Consider the following 16,346-nt stretch of genomic DNA (forward strand, 5'->3'; position numbering starts at 1 on the left):
GGTCACCGCCGCTGTCTATCTCTCTCTCTCCACCCTCCCCCTTCCCGCGGCTGTGATTGGACGAGCCGCCCTCCTGACGTGCCGGGCGGGAGGCGCTCTGGCCCGGCCCCGCGTCTCTGTGGCCGCACGCTCTGCTGCCCCCTAGGGGCGGGGCGGGCGCCGCGCCGGGAGCGCCACCTCCGGGCGACCCGTGATGGCGGCGGGAGGGCCCGCTGGGACCCGGGGGGGCCCGCACCCCGCGGCCCTACCGGGGAGGGGGCACAGACCCCCCGAGGGGCGAGGGTCAGGCCCGCACCACCCTTGGGCCTGCGGTTATAGTGACTCTGCCGCCCTGTTACGGTGTCATGGCCGCCCTGAGGGGTGCCCAGGCCAGGCCCCATCTCTCCCCGTCCCTCTGTCCCTGATGGCTGTCGGCAACCCCAGCGCTGCGGGTCCCTCTGAAGGCCGTCGAGGGCTTCCCCGGCTGCTGACAGCCCCGGAGAGCAAACGTTCGCAGCAATAATTCATGGCCGAGGTCGCCCTCGGCCTGTTAGGGCCGGCTCATCTTTCCCTGCCCGGAGGTTTAATTACCTCCGCTAACGACAGCCAGGGCCGGAGACTCCCCTCAGCTGCTTGGCACAATGGCGGATCCTGTTCCCCATCAATCATTCATGGCTCCGCTGCTGGAAGGGGTTTCTCGGGGGCTGCTGGGCTGGGGAACGGGGAGGGGAGGGAATTTCCAACCTTCCTGGCATTAAATAGGTGCCGCCGGTGCCGGGGTGGGTCGGAGGGACCTGGGTCACCCGCTGTCCCCACAGGGTGAGTGGTGGAGGGGTTTGGAGGGGACATGGGTTTGGAGGGGATGCGGGATTTGGAGGGGACGTGGGATTTGGAGGGGACACGGGATTTGGAGGGGACATGGGTTTTGGAGGGGACGTGGGGTTTGGAGGGGACACGGGATTTGGATGGGACACGGGATTTGGAGGGGACAGGTTTGGAGGGGACACGGGATTTGGATGGGACACGGGATTTGGATGGGACACGGGATTTGGAGGGGACACAGGTTTGGAGGGGACATGGGATTTGGAGGGGACGTGGGTTTTGGAGGGGACGCGGGGTTTGGAGGGGACACAGGGTTTGGGGCTCTTTGGGGGGTGGGAGATGCTCTGGGGATTTTGGGGGGCTGAGCTGGATGGGGGCACCCCCATGTCCCACTGGAGCCAAGGGAACCAGGCCAGGTTGGGGCTGGTGGTGGCCAGGGCTCTGCTCTCCCCTCTGCAGGGACAAACGCTGCCGTGTCCCCCCCACCACGGTGTCCCCATGGGTGTCCTGAGCTGCATGAAGTACCTGATGTTCATCTTCAACGTGCTGGTGTTTGTGAGTCCCCTGGGGCCCGGTGGGGTGGGGGGGACCCATTCCCAGCTGGGGGACCACAACTCCATGGGAGGGGACCCCCAGCAGAGGTTAGAGCCTCCCTCAGTCCCCCATGGGGTCCCTGCACCCCATAACCCCGGCGTGTCCCACAGGCTGGGGGGACATGCCTGGCAGGCCTGGGGGTCTGGGTGGCCGTGGACCCGGCTGGTTTCCAGGACATCGTGGCTACCAAGGCGGTGCTGAGCGCGGGTGCCTACCTGCTGCTGGCTGTGGGCATCGCCCTGGCGCTGCTGGGCTTCCTGGGGTGCTGCGGGGCCCTGCGCCGGAGCCGGCCCCTGCTGCTGGTGGTGAGAGAGGGGAGATGGGTGGGGAGGGGGCTGTGGGGCGCTGGAGCTTGTGGGATGTGGGGAGCAGGGGATGGAGGGTGCTGGGGGACATTGGGACCAGGGGCTTGGAGGGTGTTGAGGAACGTGGGGAGCAGGGGATGGAGGGTGCTGGGGGACACGGGGATGAGGGGATGGAGGGTGTTGGGGGATGCGGGGACCAGGGGATGGAGGGTGTTGGGGGACACGGGGACGAGGGGATGGAGGATGCAGGGACCAGGGGATGGAGGGTGTTGGGCAACATGGGGACCAAGGGATGGAGGACGCAGGGACCAGGGGATGGAGGGTGTTGGGGGACATGGGGACCAAGGGATGGAGGACATGGGGACCAGGGGGTGGAGGGTGCTGGGGGACACGGGGACCAGGAGATGGAGGATGCTGGGGGATGTTGTGACCAGGGGTTGGAGGACATGGGGACCAGGAGATGGAGGGTGTTGGGGGACGCGGGGTGGCCCTGGAGGAGCCCGGTTTTCCCCATCCTGGCCCTGTCAGCTCTCAGTGCCCTCCCAATCCAGTCCCTACCTTGTGAGTCTTTCAGTTGAGAGCCCAGCGGCTTTTATAAAGCCACCAAGTGGGGTCACTTCTCTCTGCAGCCGCTGGCTTGTCCCATGTGGCTTTTCTGAGCTTTTCCCCCCGATGGCGAGGGCTAGAAACCCCTTTCTGAGCACCGACACCCCAGTTTCTTTGGCAGCCCCAAGCTCTGGCAGCCAGTCCTTGTTTTTAAACCCTCTGCCTCCCAGCCACGGTGCTGGGAGATGTGGCACGTGTCCCCAGTGTCCCCGCGGTCTCGGGGGCAGGGCTGGCTGCAGAGGAGGGGAGGAAGAGCCGGAGCGAGCTGCCCGCGGGGTCGGGCTGGTCTCTGAATCCTACATCCCGTTGCCTTCCAGTTCTTCATCCTGGTGAGCCTCGTCTTCCTCACGCAGCTCGTCGGGGCTGTTGTCTTCCTGGTGCACTGGAAACAGGTACCGTCCCCGCGCCCTGACACCACCCCTCTCCTCCCTCCGTCATCCCGTGGGTCATGGCCCCCAGTCCCCCAGGGGACAAGGACCGCTGCAGGGACACCCTTTCTCACCCTCATCTTCATCACCCTGACGCAAGCCTGATATCGGGTGGGTGGGTCCCATGGGTGGGTCCCCATGTCCCCTCGAAGAGAACTGGCGCCCTGGGGAGGGTTAGGGTGGGTGCACAGCCCCCAGAGCCCCGTCCCCGTCCCTGGTCCCCCGGTGCTCACAGGCGGCACCGATCCCACAGATCCAGCCCGAGGTCTTCCTCTCTGAGCTGCGGAGGAACTACCGCGGGGACGAGAGCGCTGAGGTCTTCTCCACCGCCTGGAACACTCTCATGGTCACGGTGAGCAGCCGGGAAGCTCCTGGTGGGCTACAGGGGAGTTGTGGAGCACCCACGGGACCTGCCAAGGGTGGCCCCAAATGCGGGCAAGGGGCTCGTGGACCCCAGACAGACACCGGGCTCCACGCCGGGCTGTTCCCCCTCCCTCCGTCACTTCCCCAAGCGACATCCCCCCAGATTTTGACCACATCTTGATGGCATTTCCCTTCTGTTTCAGTTCTCGTGTTGTGGCGTTTTAGGACCAGAAGACTTTGGGAACGGCTCCCGCTTCCAGGAGCTGTACCCGGGGATGCCCTGGCCGCAGGCGTGCTGTGCCCGGGACGGGCTGCTGCAGGCGGGCGAGCTGCGGGGCTGGGAGCAGTGCCGCGAGAGGAGCCCCGGCTTCATCCACGAGCAGGTAGGACACGTCCCTGCCACGTCCCCCTCCCGTCCCCAGCGCTTCCCAGACTCGGGGCGGTGGGGCAGCACCGTCCTCTGCCCCTGAGATTTAGGGACACTGCTCGTTGGTGACTCCCCAGGTCCCCAGCTCATCGCGGTGCCCCCTGATCTCACCCTCTGAGTTCCCTGAGGCCGTGGGGTGCACAAACGAGTCCCTCCATTGTCTCTCTCCCCCCTCCCAGGGCTGCTTCTCCACCTTTGGCAGGACCTTGCAGAAATACATCTCCCTCCCTGGGACCTGCAGCTTGGCCGTGCTGGGCATCGAGGTGCTGAGCGGGGACAGGGACAGGAAGGGACAGGGCAGATGGGAAAGGACAGGGCGGATGAGAAGGGACAGGGCAGGCAGCCCTGTCACCTCCCAGGGGCTCTGTTTTTGCCGGGAGGGTGGTCTGTGTGTGAAGGCACCACAAACGGGCTCAGGGTGGACCATCCCACACCTGTAGCTGGCACAATCACAGCCGGAAAGCGGGTTCACCTACAGTGGGTCTGTCTTGGGGTGTAAAACCAACCTCCCACCGTGGGGTAAAGGGCTGGGGAGGGTTTATTTTGCTTCACTGCCCGTGGAGGGGAGGGGTGTCAGGCTCAGGAGGGTCCCAAGTGCTTCCTCCACCATCCCCTAGTCCTTGGGCTCTCAGAGCTCAGCAGCAGGGAGGCGGGAGCGTGGCCCGGCCGTGGGGGGATAACCCGCTCCCCCTCCTGCCGTTTCAGATCTTCGCCATGTTCTTTGCCTTTTGCCTTTATTACAACTTCGACTGAGCAGGACGAAGCGTGTCAGAGACGAGCCCAGGGCTCTGGAACCAGCACAGGCCAGGACGCTCCATCTCCTGGGGTATCGGAGCCCAGCTCAGCACCCCCATTGCTGCCCCGAGTCCTGTCCCTGTTCCGGCAGGAGTGTGAGGATGGGCCGGGCTCAGAGCAGGGACAGGACACAGGTTAAATTCCTTAGAGACAACCGTGCAGGAGGGGAGGCTGAGCATCACCAAGTGATGAGGGTCAGAAGGGACCTCTGGAGAGCACCCCGTGCAGAGCAGGTCCACCCAGAGCAGGTCGCACAGGAACACATCCAGGCGGGTTTGAATCTCTCCAGGAAGGAGACTCCACCACCTCTCTGGGCAGCCTCTTCCAGAGCTCTGACACCCTCAAAGGAAAGTTCCTCCTCATGTTCAGATGGAATTTCCCATGTCCCAGTTTGTGCCCGTTGCCCCTTGTCCTGTCCCCGGGCACCACTGGGAAGAGTCTGGCCCCATCCTCTTGCCCCCCGCCCTTTAGCTATTGCTCAGCATCGATGAGAGCCCCTCTCAGGCTGCTCTTCTCCAGCTGAACAGCCCCAGGTCCCTCAGCCTTTCCTCAGCACAGAGATGCTCCAGCCCCTGAGCATCTTCGTAGCCTCCGCTGGACTCTCTCCAGCAGCTCCCTCTCCTTCTGGAACTGGGGGGCCCAGAACTGGTCCCAGTGCTCCAGCTGTGGCCTCACCAGTGCAGAGCAGAGGGGGAGGATGACCTCCCTCCACCTGCTGCCCACGCTCTTCTTCATGCACCCCAGGAGACCATTGGCCTTCTCAGCCACCAGGTCACATTGCTGGTCCATGGGCAACTTGTTCTCCTTCGTCTGGCTTCTTGCCCCACACAAAGCCTTTACCGGAGAAGGATTTCCACACACTGGTCCCAGTGTGGCTGCTCCTCAGCTCCCGTTCTGCCGGCTGGGAGGGTAAAACGGGAACTGAAATACCGGGTGCTGTTCCCGTTTCTCCGAGAGAAAGCTGGAAATCAGAAGCTGAACCAGTACTTCCACTTTTCCTTTTCTTCTGAATATTCCAAAAACTCCACACCACAAAACCAAAAAATACATATAATGTAAGTTAAAGCTTTATATTTTATTTATATAATGGAACTTTTCACCAAAAAAAAAAATCCTAGGAAATAGGAAAACAAAGCAGCTACAGCTACGTCTCGGTTAAAATATTTAGGAAAACCTGTGTAAAGAGACAAGGAGAGGGAAGGCAGCGGTGACAGCCACAGGAGGAACAAACTCCCCCTCAGGAATCCAGGCGGGATTTCTTCTCCTTCTTGCTGAGGTTACTCCCTTTTCTTTTCTGCACGGCAGATCCGTCGGTGGCGCTCGTCTCGCTTTGGTTTATTTTCTCCTCCAAAGGCTTGGAAGCCTGTGAGAGCACAAGAAATAGGAGTAAGAGCTGTGAGTAGTTCGGTTTTACAGCCCTTGACACTGCTGTGGGTTCCCAGCTCTTGGAACGCCCTGCGCTCCGTTGGGATCAGACCCGAGCGACCCTTGATTGTCCTGCTCCTGTTTGTTCCTGTTTGGGAAGGGGATGGAGCGGGAAGCAGGGTAATGACTGAGCCTGGAAGCGCTCAGTGTTGCCAGACAGATTTTGTTGCCCTTCACCCTGAGCCCTTTAACGACCCACACAATTAATTTACAAACATGTGGGGCGCAGGAGCAGCGAGCACCGCTCCCGGGGCTTCCAGGTAGAAGAAATTCCCTCTGGGAAAGCACATTCTCCGCGTTGGGTGCAGGGAAGGGAAGGAGAAGGCCCAAACAGAACTGCTTTTTTGGAACAGGTTTTGTCCTCTTTGTTTTTATGCGAGTCCCCTGTGAGATGAGTCAGGGCGCGGGAGGGAGAAGAGGCAGGAAGATGGAGGAAGGCTGTTCTCCACCGGGAATTGGGAGACTGGTCTGGGAACGCAGGAGCAGGGGGAGAACGGGCGCAGCTGGGTGTGAGGCACAGCCAGAGCAGAACAGAGCGGAAAATGGGGCGGCAGCGTCCCTGGGGAAGGGGTTTATCCGGGATTCAGCCTCATCCTTCCAACCACTGCAGTTATTTGTGAACGAACACATTTATTTGGAAGGAGTGAATCTAATGATCTTAAAAAAAAAAAAAAAAAAGTATAATGAAATGAAATACAGAACAGAAGGGGAGGAAAGGAGGAACGTGGCCAAAGGCAGCTGCACAAAGGGATGGTGAAAGGCAGAGCGAGACGAGCCGGGCTGTGCACAGAGAGAGAGAAAGCAGAGCACATTTCTTACCCTCTTCTGCTGGCTCGCGTACTTCTCCGTCCACTCTTTGGCATTTAGCAAGAAGAGCTGCTTGTTGTACTTGTACTCCGAGGACTAAACGTAAGGAACGAGACAGAGAAATTTGATTTCTTACAAAACATCAGAACGAGGAGCTGGGACTAAGCTCCGGCTCCAGGACTCCTAAAACCAGACCAGAACCACTAACAAGCGGCACGAAGCGTAAAATTCATTTTGTTTGCTTGAAGAACACGCGCTGCCGTTCGCGGGCTTGAAGACGGGAGCGCGACCATCTGTCCCGGTTTGAAGTAAAACCGAACCAATTTCCTGTTCTGTAATTTTACATTTTAGCCGGGCCTCTTCTAACTCTCTGAAATGAACGGCACATTGTGGAGAAAACCGCTCGTTCTCAGAATGATCAGCCCAATGTTTGTGCTCCGTGCCAAGGGATGGTGTGCAGGGAGGCTCTTGCTTATCCTTATTGCCATAACAACCAAGGGCAGCCCATTTCGGTTTTTGCCCCCTCAGAGGGTCGGAAACGGAAAAAACATAGAGGGGTCACATCGGTGGGGAGGAGGGGACAGGAGAGGTGACCCAAACCTGACCAACTGGGGTATTCCATCCCATCTGCCCCACGCTCAGTGTAAAAGCTGAGGGATCAAAGGGTCAGCCCCTTCCTGCGATGGCCAACGTCCAGAGAGGACTCTGTCTGTTCATCTGCCTTTGATCCCGATCCGTGTGTTCCTGACTCCAGAGCTGGAATCCAGTTCCCATCCATCACTGAGTCCAGTCTGGGACTTCCCCAGTGCCTGCCGGTGACATGACTGTCATCCTGGGAGCTTGATACGGTTTTGTATATATATTGTATCTATTTCATTATTTTCTTCTTTATTTTTATTTTAATATTAATTCTTCATTAAAGTAGTGTAGTTCATTCTAAACTTCTAAATCTCCTTATCTCATTCTCTTCTTCTCTCCTCTTTTTGGGGGGGGGGGGGGGGGGGAGGGAAGGGCCATCTGTCAGTCCGGTTTTGGTAAATTTGGCCAAAACCACGACACCATCCATTTTCCACCCCCGGCACAAACCCTGTGCCGCAGTCACACCCCCCCCCCCCCCCCCCCAGCCCGATCCAGGTCAAGCTGCACCAACACGGAAGGTGCCAGCGCGTTAATGCGGAGGGAGCGAAGGGGAAACACCGGCCTCGATCTAACCCACTGTCCCTTCCCCACGGCCACGAGGGAGGAAGAGGAGCTCACGTACTATGTCTGCCATGAGAGGGTCGTCGGGGTTGGGCTCCGCCATCAGCAGCTGGATGGAGCTCAGCAGCGTGGAGATGTTCAAGGCCGGTCTCCACGCGCCCTTCGAGGAAACGGGGCGAGAGAAACGGATCAGCAGGAAGAAACCCGCCCACCGGCTGCCCAGGGACAGCCCAGGACTTAGAGAATCACAGAATCCCAGAATCTTCTTGGTTGGAAGGGACCTTTGAGATCATCGAGTCCAACCAACAAAAACACCCCAAAAAACCAACAAAAACCCCAAAAAAACACCCCCCCCCCCCCCCCCCAAAAAACAGAACACCAAAACCAAAGCAAAACAAACACCCACAACCCCACCCCACACCCACCCACAAACAGACACAAACCAACAATCTCGGGCACTAGAGCATGCCCTGAAGTGCCACGTCTACACGTTTCTTAAATCCCTCCAGGGATGGAGACTCCACCACCTCCCTGGGCAGGCTGTTCCAGGGCCTGACCACCCTCTCAGGAAAGTCATTCTTCCCAATATCTAATCTAAACCTCCCCTGCCCCAACTTCAGACCATTTCCTCTGCTCCTGTCATTATTCCCTTGGGAGAAGAGGCCAACACCCACCTCTCTACACCCTCCTTTCAGGGAGCTGTAGAGGGCAATGAGGTGCCCCCTCAGCCTCCTCTTCTCCAAACTAAACATGCCCAGTTCCCTCAGCCTCTCCTCGTGTGACTTGTTCTCCAGACCCCTCACCAGCTTGGTGGCTCTCCTCTGGACACGCTCCAGCAGCTCAATGTCCTTCCTGTAGTGAGGGGCCCAGAACTGAACACAGCGCTCAAGGTAAGGCCTCACCAGTGCCCAGCACAGAGGCACCATCACTGCCCTGCTCCTGCTGGCCACGCTGTTCCTGACACAGGCCAGGATGCCGTTGGCCTTCTTGGCCACCTGGGCACACTGCTGGCTCATGTTAAGCTGGCTGGCCACCAACACCCCCAGCTCCTTTTCCGCTTTAGAGCGTTTAAACCCCACCTGCCCACAAGCTGCCTCAGGACTTAAGAGCGCTTAACCCCCACAAAAAACCACCAGATCCTCTCTCAGCACGGGCTGTGGCCTCTCCGAGGAAGCCTCACCAACAGCCACAGGCTGCGCCTCTCTGCCAGGTCGATATTGGGGTAGCCTCTTTTCACCGGGCCACCTAATGCCTTCAGACTCCAGTCCTTAAAAACCTCAGAAACTTATCTGGAACAGAGAAGGTCATGTTCTAGTCTCTAAACAAAGGAGATGCCACTCAAAAACTTTACTCCCGTGCTCCTCTGTAAATAAGTCAGTAGCGAACAGACATTCAATAAGGCTTTTACAAGGAAAAGATAAGGAGGTCATTCTCCTCCCCAGGTTCACTTACCCACGCCCAAGTTGCTGTCTTACCTTTGGTGGTAATTTAAGAACATCCAGGCAAATCCTTCCAGCGGAGTCAATGTTCGGATGATAGATAGGAGTCAGAAAGCGAATCTTCGGGGGCTCAAACGGGTACCTTTAAGGGATAAGTGGTAAGAAACAAAACAATTATTTTTCTATTTGTCCGCCAGTTGCTTCATCACCCCAAAAATGCCGTCATTTCCTCCTCCTGGGCATTTACTGAGTGACGTCCTTCCCCACAGGTTGTGGGAGGGGGCAGCACTCGGCCTTCGATGCTTTGAGCCGTGTCCGACTGGCACTTCCCTGGGCAGCTTCCCACAGAGAAGCAACACGATAGGAAGCTTCTACTCCTGAACAAGCTCCTTTCCAGGAAGCTCTGAGACAACATGATCAGGCAGAGACCTTGTCATAATGCTTTTAGGCTGTTAATCACACACCTGAGGATGCCCAATGCGAGATAAGCTTATCACCCAAGGGAAATAACGATTACAGGCCTTAAAGGAAGGGTGTCACCCAATCAACCACCTTCTTTGTTGGAAGGCTGATGGAAACCCCACACAGCGCTCCAGGCTTGGGGAAGAGTGGCTGGAGCTGCCTGGTAGAAAAGGACCTGAGGGTGTTGGTCGACTGTCAGCTGAACATGAGCCAGCAGTGTGCCCAGGTGGCCAAGGTGGCCAACAGCATCCTGGCCTGTATCAGGAACAGCGTGGTGAGTGGGACTCAGGAGGTGATCGTCCCCCTGGACTGGGCACTGGTGAGGCCCCACCTCAAGGGCTGTGTCCAGTTTTGGGCCCCTCACCACAAAAAAAGACATTGAGGGGCTGGAGCAGGCCCAGAGAAGGGCAACGGAGCTGGCGAGGGGTCTGGAGCTCAAGCCTTGTGAGGAGCGGCTGAGGGAGCTGGGGGTGTTCAGCCTGGAGAAAAGGAGGCTGAGGGGAGACCTTCTCGCTCTCTCCAACTCCCTGAAAGGAGGGTGTAGCCGGGGGGGGTCAGTCTCTTCTCCCAAGGAACAGGCGATGGGACAAGAGGAAACGGCCTCAAGTTGTGCCAGGGGAGGTTCAGATTGGAGATTAGGAACGATTTTTACACTGAAAGGGTTCTTAAGCCTCAGAATGGGCTGCCCCAGGAAGGGGTTGAGGCACCATCCCTGGATGTATTTAAAAGCCAGGCAGACGTAGTGCTGAGGGACATGGGTCAGCAGTGGCTTTGGCAATGTTAGGTTGATGGTTGGACTCGATGATCTGAAAGGTCCCTTCCAACCCAGGCAATTCTATGAAAGACAAAAATGGTAGCACTTACATTAAAATAGCTTACATCAGTTAATTTATATTTCATAGAATTGTCTGGGTTGGAAGAGACCTTTCAGATCATCGAGTCCAACCATCAACCTAACATTGCCAAAACCACTTAAAGGAAGCACTACAACAACTACTCAACTAGATCTCGTTGCCCACTTACCTTTCAGGAACAACTATTTCCAGGTTGAATATTCCTTTCTCATATGGTGTGTCTGCACCTCCTAGAATTTCTTTAAAAGCAAGATTAAAACATAAGCATTACAATCAAAAATCACTTGGATTCGTCCGACAGCCTCCACAAACCTCCCAGTTACAGGCCTCTAACGCTGCTCAGACCCAGGAATAAAAAAGTGTCATCTTATCTGAGGCCAGTTCCACCCCACAGCCATCAAAACCACAGGCAGATCAACGGAGACATAGGCCAAGTTTTATGTTTAAACAAGAAAAAACACCCCTTTTTTCTTAAAATTCCACGTTTTTGTGGAACCCATAAAGTACCCACCACCCAGCCAATCCAAACCTGGCAGCAAACTCTAACACAGCCCTTGTAGGAAAGTCCCAGGGGAGCAGTACGTACGTGCACGCAGGTTATCCAGCTGGTTTTCATTCTGCCAGCAGGTGATGCCTGGGGGCGGCTCCGTGGTCAAGAGGGAGAGCTCCCTCTTCAGCCGCGAAGCTCTTTGCATTGTCCTGAAACTCTTTTAAGAGACTGAGTTTTATCGCTGGCAAAATTGGCGCTTCGAATATTGAGACTTTCTTTTCTTTTTTTTGGCTGAGGAGAATTAACCTGGGTTTCAAGTTGTTATCCTGGTGGGATAAGCAGAGTCTGAGGAACCTGTTCCTGGAGCTGCTCTCACATCCAGCTGGAGGAAGAGAACCAGATTCCGCCCCCTTTATAATCAGTTCCACTCCTCAGTCCCCATCTGAGCGTAATAAACCCTCAGTCCCCACCTGAGTCTAACAGACCCTCCCAGTCCAGGGGCTCCACACCCCTAACAGGACCCGGGACAACCCTTGTCCCTTCATGGACAGGGGCACCCATTGCCCTGCTGGGGCCGTCCACCCCCAGAGGAGCCTCAGACTGGGACACGCACTGGTTCCCCCTCCCTCCAACCCCCCCAGTAGACAGGGACACCCCTCCCACCTCAAAGGCATCCTGCTCTCCCCTCCTGTGCAACAGGAAACCCAAAGCTGCTTCAGGGATGGGACACCCCCCAGGCAGGGCCCCCCACACCCCTCACTCTGCCCGTCCCATCTCCATGGACAGGGCACCTCTTCCTGAGTGCACAGGGACAGGGACCCTGAGACAGGGGGGGGACAGGGAGGACCTGGCTCACATAACCCACCCCAGACCTACTGCTCACCCCTGATGAGGGGGAGCCCCTCCCTGGCTTAACCACCCCCCCCTCCAAGGCCTCACCTTCCCCTTCCCCCGACACAATTACTCCCACACAGACCCAGCCACACCACCCTGTGGCCAACGTCAACCCCCCCCCCCCCCCCCCCCCTCAGGGAACCACCAAACCCCTCCTCAGCTCAGCTGCACCCCCCAGCCTGACCACCCACACGGGGGAGCAGTTTCACCCTCCTCTCTCAGTCTAATTATCCTAATTAGCGCCTCACACGGACAACGACACTCCTCCCCAGGCCTAACTGCCCCCTCACACAGATGGCAATGGCCTCCCCTGGCCTGGCCCCCCCCACCCTCACAGAATCCTACCAGAAACAGCCTCCCCCCAACCCTTACTACTTCTCCCACAACAATTACCCCCCCGTCGGCCTAATTACCCCCCCCCAGCCTTATTATCCCCTCACATAGACGAGGATTAACACGCCCCCTGGGGCCTATCTGCCCCCTCACAGGGGTGGCCATGGCCTCCCATGGCCGAGCCCCCCATCCTCACAGAATCCCACCTGGAACAGCAGCCCCCCCTCCCCCGCCTCACTGCTTCCCCCACAGTAATTATCCCCCTCAGCCTAATTATCCCCTCACAAGGACAAGGACACCCCCCACCCAGGGCCTAACTGCCCCCTCACGGGGATGGCAATGGCCTCCCAGGGCCGAGTCCCACCAAAAGCCCCCCTCCCTCGCAGAATCCCACCAGGAACAGCCTTCCCCCTCCCTAGCCTCACTGCTTTCTCCCCCGCTAATTAGCCCCCTCAGCCTAATTACCCCCCAGTTTAACCCCCTCACACACTTGCGGCTCGAGGCAGCCCCGGCTGGCGCGCGGCGGGGGCGGGACTTCCTCCGGCGCCTGGCAACGGGATGCGACGCCTCGCGGGCAGCCCCGCCCCGCGGCCCTCCACGCCGGCGCTGATTGGGTAACGCGCAGCTCCGCCCCCTCGGCGGCGGCCTTTCGAATTCGAAAGGGAGACGCGCTGCCATTGGACGAGCCCGGCAGGCGGGAGCACAAGCCCCGCCTTCCCCAGTAAAAATCCCGCTGCGTGGGCGTGGCTTGCGCAGAGCGGGGCGGGCGGCGGGCGGTGACGGGGCGGCGGGGGAGCGGGGCCTGAGGCGGAGCCGCCATGGCCCGGACCCGCCTCTCCTCCCCCGGCCGGCGTTGTGTAACGGGGCATGGCGGGGCCAGGGGCTGGGCGCCGGCCTCCAGGAGAAACCACGGGCCGCGGGGAAGGAGGTAAAGGCGGAGCGTAGGTGCTGGGGGCCGGGCCGGGTCGGGCCGCTCGCCCCCCGCCCGCCTGAGGGCTCCACACGGGCCCCCCTGGGGGGGGTAGAGCTGCCCGAGCCCCTACAGGCGGGTGGTTTTGGGGCTCTTTTCCTGGTGTGACTTAAAATGCCATTTTCTTGCATCAAGTGCTATATATTTATCACCTAAGCTATCAGAACAAGAGGAAATAAGGCAGAGGGGTTGGGTTGACGCAGAGACTGGGATAACGTAAGCAAATTAACGCAAAAGACTGGGATTCTTCTTAAGTCCCAACTGAGGAATTGTCCTCCGGCCTGTCAAGTCAGAATACCGTTAAACAACTTGACGGTGACAATTATTCCACTTCAGAAGCCCAAACCGTAGCAGTTCCAGAGGGCAGTCGCGGGGGCTGCTTTTTCCAGCTGCCTGACACACGTATTTAAACCTTTATAATTGCATTACTGTTGCTTCCTAAGCAGCCAGGCTTATGGCCAAGGAGAACGTCCGTGGTTTGACTTCACCGGACAATCGAGAGTGCCCGTGGAGGGAATTAAACTGTTAAAAGTCTCCCTTCCTCAGCCCCTGCGTGCCCCGTCTTGCCGTCCGCCCTCCTCCGCGCACGGGAATTACACAAACCCTCCAGTCGCTCAGACCATCCTCGGTGCGGAATCCACCTCGATGCGTAGATTTACGGTATTTTGGAGCATTTAAACCCCGGCGACTGATTCCCCAATGTTTGTAGGAGCGGGATGGTGACGTTCTGACGACAGCTGCATCCCTCCAGCACGTCTCTGCCCGCGGAGGGAGATGCTTACCGTCGGGAGAGCCGTGATCGGCGCTTGCGTGGCCTCCTCTTTTTGGGGTGACATGTGAAGATCGCGGAGCCTCAACCAGGTAAACCCTCGAGGTAAGGCCCTGTCGTCTGATTTGAGGTTTTCCCTGCTTTCTGTTGTGCCTTTCCCGAAGTGTGGGATGCCTCAGGTGTGTTTTCTGCCAGCGCTGGTTGATTTTCCGTGGGCAGACGTGACGCAGACGTGGCAGGGAGCCTGCCTGGCCTCGCTGGGGCAACGGCCTCAAGTCACTCGTTGGAGGAGAGTTAGGAGATAAATCCTAACACAACGTCTTATCGACAGACAGTGCCTGTTCTGCCTTCCCCCTGACCCCGGAGGATCTTCCTCTTCTTCCTGGTGGGGCCAGAGCATCCCTTGGTGCTGAGCCGCCCCCTCCTCTCCGATACCACCCGTCCTGCCCACCCCAGGATGGGTCCCAGCTCCCCACCCAGCCCTGACACCCCCTCAGCTCCAGACTTAGCCCCTCCCCAGTGTCCCCCAGCCCCTTTTAATGGGACCCCTGCTCCCCCCCAACTCCGATTCCTACAGCCCCCTGCGCTGGAATCCCCAGAGCTGCCCCTTACCCAGGTCCCTTCTAGCCCTGGCCTGGTGCCCCCCTGCCCTCCTCCCAATCCCTCCCAGTCCCTGCTCTGATGTGTTCCCACTCCCCATGGCCGTGCCCCACCGGCCCTGCAGGGAACAGTACTGCTGGAAGGGCTGGGTTAGACCCCTCCCCATCCCATTGGACCCCCACTGGGACACCCTGGGCCTGGGGACATCCCATGGGCTGGGAGCCCTCAGGCTTGGGCTGGCCCCCTGAGCTATGTGGGACCCCACATTTGGTGCTGCCCCATAGGGTCTACAGGGCACTGGGCTCAGGGTGACCCCATAGGCTGTGGTGGGGTGCAGGGCCCCATAGGTTGTGTCCTGAGATGGTGGCGTTCCCATAGGGGAGGCCCCCCAGGCTCTGTGGGGCTGCACAGAGCAGTCCTCAAGGCTGCGTGGGGCTGAGAGGCTCCACAGGCTGCCTGGGGCCCTGGGACACGGATTTGGGGTGACCCTAGGGGCTTTATGGGGCCCTGGATTTGGGGTGTCCCTGCAGACTGTGGGGCTGCAGGGCTTGGGATGGCCTCAAAGGCTGTGGGGGGCCTTGGGGCAGCCCCCTGGGGAGGCCGGCTGGTCCTGTGCTGCTGTCACGGGATGCAGGGGACTCTTCTAGCACCCTTTCCATGTTTTTTTTTTACCCCAAAGTGCCAGCTGGGTGCCCCCTTGAGCAGCAGGAGAGCCGCCTTGTTTTTCCTGTTCTCCCGGGAGGTGCAGGCAGGGCGGTGCCGTAGCCGGGGAGCAAGAGCACCCCACAAAACCCCAAACCCTGTGCTTTTTGCCATGAATTTCCTGGGTTCACTTATCAGGGGGTTGCCACGGGCCGTGTCACGGCCTGGGTTTGTCTCGGTGACGCTGATGGGTGTTTTTGGGAAACAGGTCAAGCAAAATCATCCTGTATGAGGCTGGTAAAGCTGTTGCCTGTGGGTCACGCGGGGACAAGGGGCCGAGTCCCCCGTCGCAGCCTTTTGGGAGGGTGCGAGTGGAGCGGTTTGGCTGGAAGAGCTCAACTGGGTTAGAGATTATTGTTTGGTTCTTTGCTAATCCCTAATCTCTTAATTCTTCTCCGGGCGGTAACGCTAGAATCAGAAGCAGGGGTGGACCCAGAAGGGAGGAAGGGGTCGAGCTTCCCCCCTTGACGTGGGTGAGAGTGGGTTGGGGAGACGCCACTGGGTTTGGCACAAACACGAGGTGGCAGCTGGGCTCGTCCTTTCTTTTTGCTGTTGAGTCTGTCAGCAGCTTCTCAGACTCTTCCCAGACTGAGAACCAACACCGAGATATTGAAATTAGGGCTACAAAGATGATGAGGGGCCTGGAGCATCTCTCCTACGAGGAGAGGCTGAGGGACTTGGGTCTGTTTAGGCTGGAGAAGAGCAGACTGAGGGGGGATCTGATCAACATCTATAAATACTTAAAGGGTGAGTGTCAGGAGGATGGGGCCAGTCTTTTTTCAGTGGTGCCCAGGGACAGGACAAGAGAAAATGGGCACAAACTTGAATATAAGAAGTTCCACCGAAACATGAGGAGGAACTTTTTTCCTGTGAGGGTGGCAGAGCCCTGGAAGAGGCTGCCCAGGGAGGTGGTGGAGTCTCCTTCTCTGGAGACATTCCAAACCCACCTGGACACGTTCCTGTGTGACCTGCTCTGGGTGGACCTGCTTTGGCAGGGGGGTTGGACTGGGTGATCTCCAGAGGTCCCTTCCAACCCCATATCATTCTGTGATTAATGATAACAGGGAGATAATCAGCAGTAG

At 58.4% G+C, this 16,346-nt stretch overlaps 2 protein-coding genes across 2 annotated transcripts; one reads left to right on the forward strand and one right to left on the reverse strand.

The window, feature by feature from the left end:
* Window positions 1-1,299: 1,299 nt before the first annotated feature.
* On the forward strand, window positions 1,300-4,277 carry LOC141475228 (tetraspanin-18-like). Its single transcript, XM_074163478.1, has 7 exons — window positions 1,300-1,356; window positions 1,506-1,700; window positions 2,624-2,698; window positions 2,988-3,086; window positions 3,301-3,480; window positions 3,704-3,787; window positions 4,230-4,277. The coding sequence occupies exons 1-7, from the start codon at window positions 1,300-1,302 to the stop codon at window positions 4,275-4,277; spliced, it is 738 nt and encodes a 245-aa protein (XP_074019579.1).
* Window positions 4,278-5,374: 1,097 nt separating this feature from the next.
* UBE2T (ubiquitin conjugating enzyme E2 T) lies at window positions 5,375-11,378 on the reverse strand. Its single transcript, XM_074163407.1, has 6 exons — window positions 11,093-11,378; window positions 10,676-10,745; window positions 9,227-9,332; window positions 7,813-7,911; window positions 6,564-6,647; window positions 5,375-5,682 (listed from the first exon to the last, which is right to left on the reverse strand). Exons 1-6 carry the CDS (start codon window positions 11,199-11,201, stop codon window positions 5,557-5,559), a joined length of 594 nt encoding a protein of 197 aa, XP_074019508.1. The 5' UTR covers window positions 11,202-11,378; the 3' UTR covers window positions 5,375-5,556.
* Window positions 11,379-16,346: the final 4,968 nt, after the last annotated feature.

This window comes from Numenius arquata, chromosome 24 (assembly GCF_964106895.1).
Source record: "Numenius arquata chromosome 24, bNumArq3.hap1.1, whole genome shotgun sequence".
Lineage (NCBI taxonomy): Eukaryota > Metazoa > Chordata > Aves > Charadriiformes > Scolopacidae > Numenius > Numenius arquata.

Excerpts from the sequence above, each read along its gene's own strand:
- LOC141475228 (XM_074163478.1), top strand. The coding sequence starts at position 1,300 with ATGGGTGTCCTGAGCTGCATGAAGTACCTGATGTTCATCTTCAACGTG. Across the intron at positions 1,701-2,623 it reads GCCGGCCCCTGCTGCTGGTG|TTCTTCATCCTGGTGAGCCT; the intron begins GTGAGAGAGGGG and ends GTTGCCTTCCAG. Across the intron at positions 2,699-2,987 it reads TCCTGGTGCACTGGAAACAG|ATCCAGCCCGAGGTCTTCCT; the intron begins GTACCGTCCCCG and ends CCGATCCCACAG.
- UBE2T (XM_074163407.1), bottom strand. The coding sequence starts at position 11,201 with ATGCAAAGAGCTTCGCGGCTGAAGAGGGAGCTCTCCCTCTTGACCACG. Across the intron at positions 7,912-9,226 it reads TTCTTAAATTACCACCAAAG|GGCGCGTGGAGACCGGCCTT; the intron begins GTAAGACAGCAA and ends GTTTCCTCGAAG. Across the intron at positions 5,683-6,563 it reads ACGCGAGCCAGCAGAAGAGG|GCTTCCAAGCCTTTGGAGGA; the intron begins GTAAGAAATGTG and ends GTGCTCTCACAG.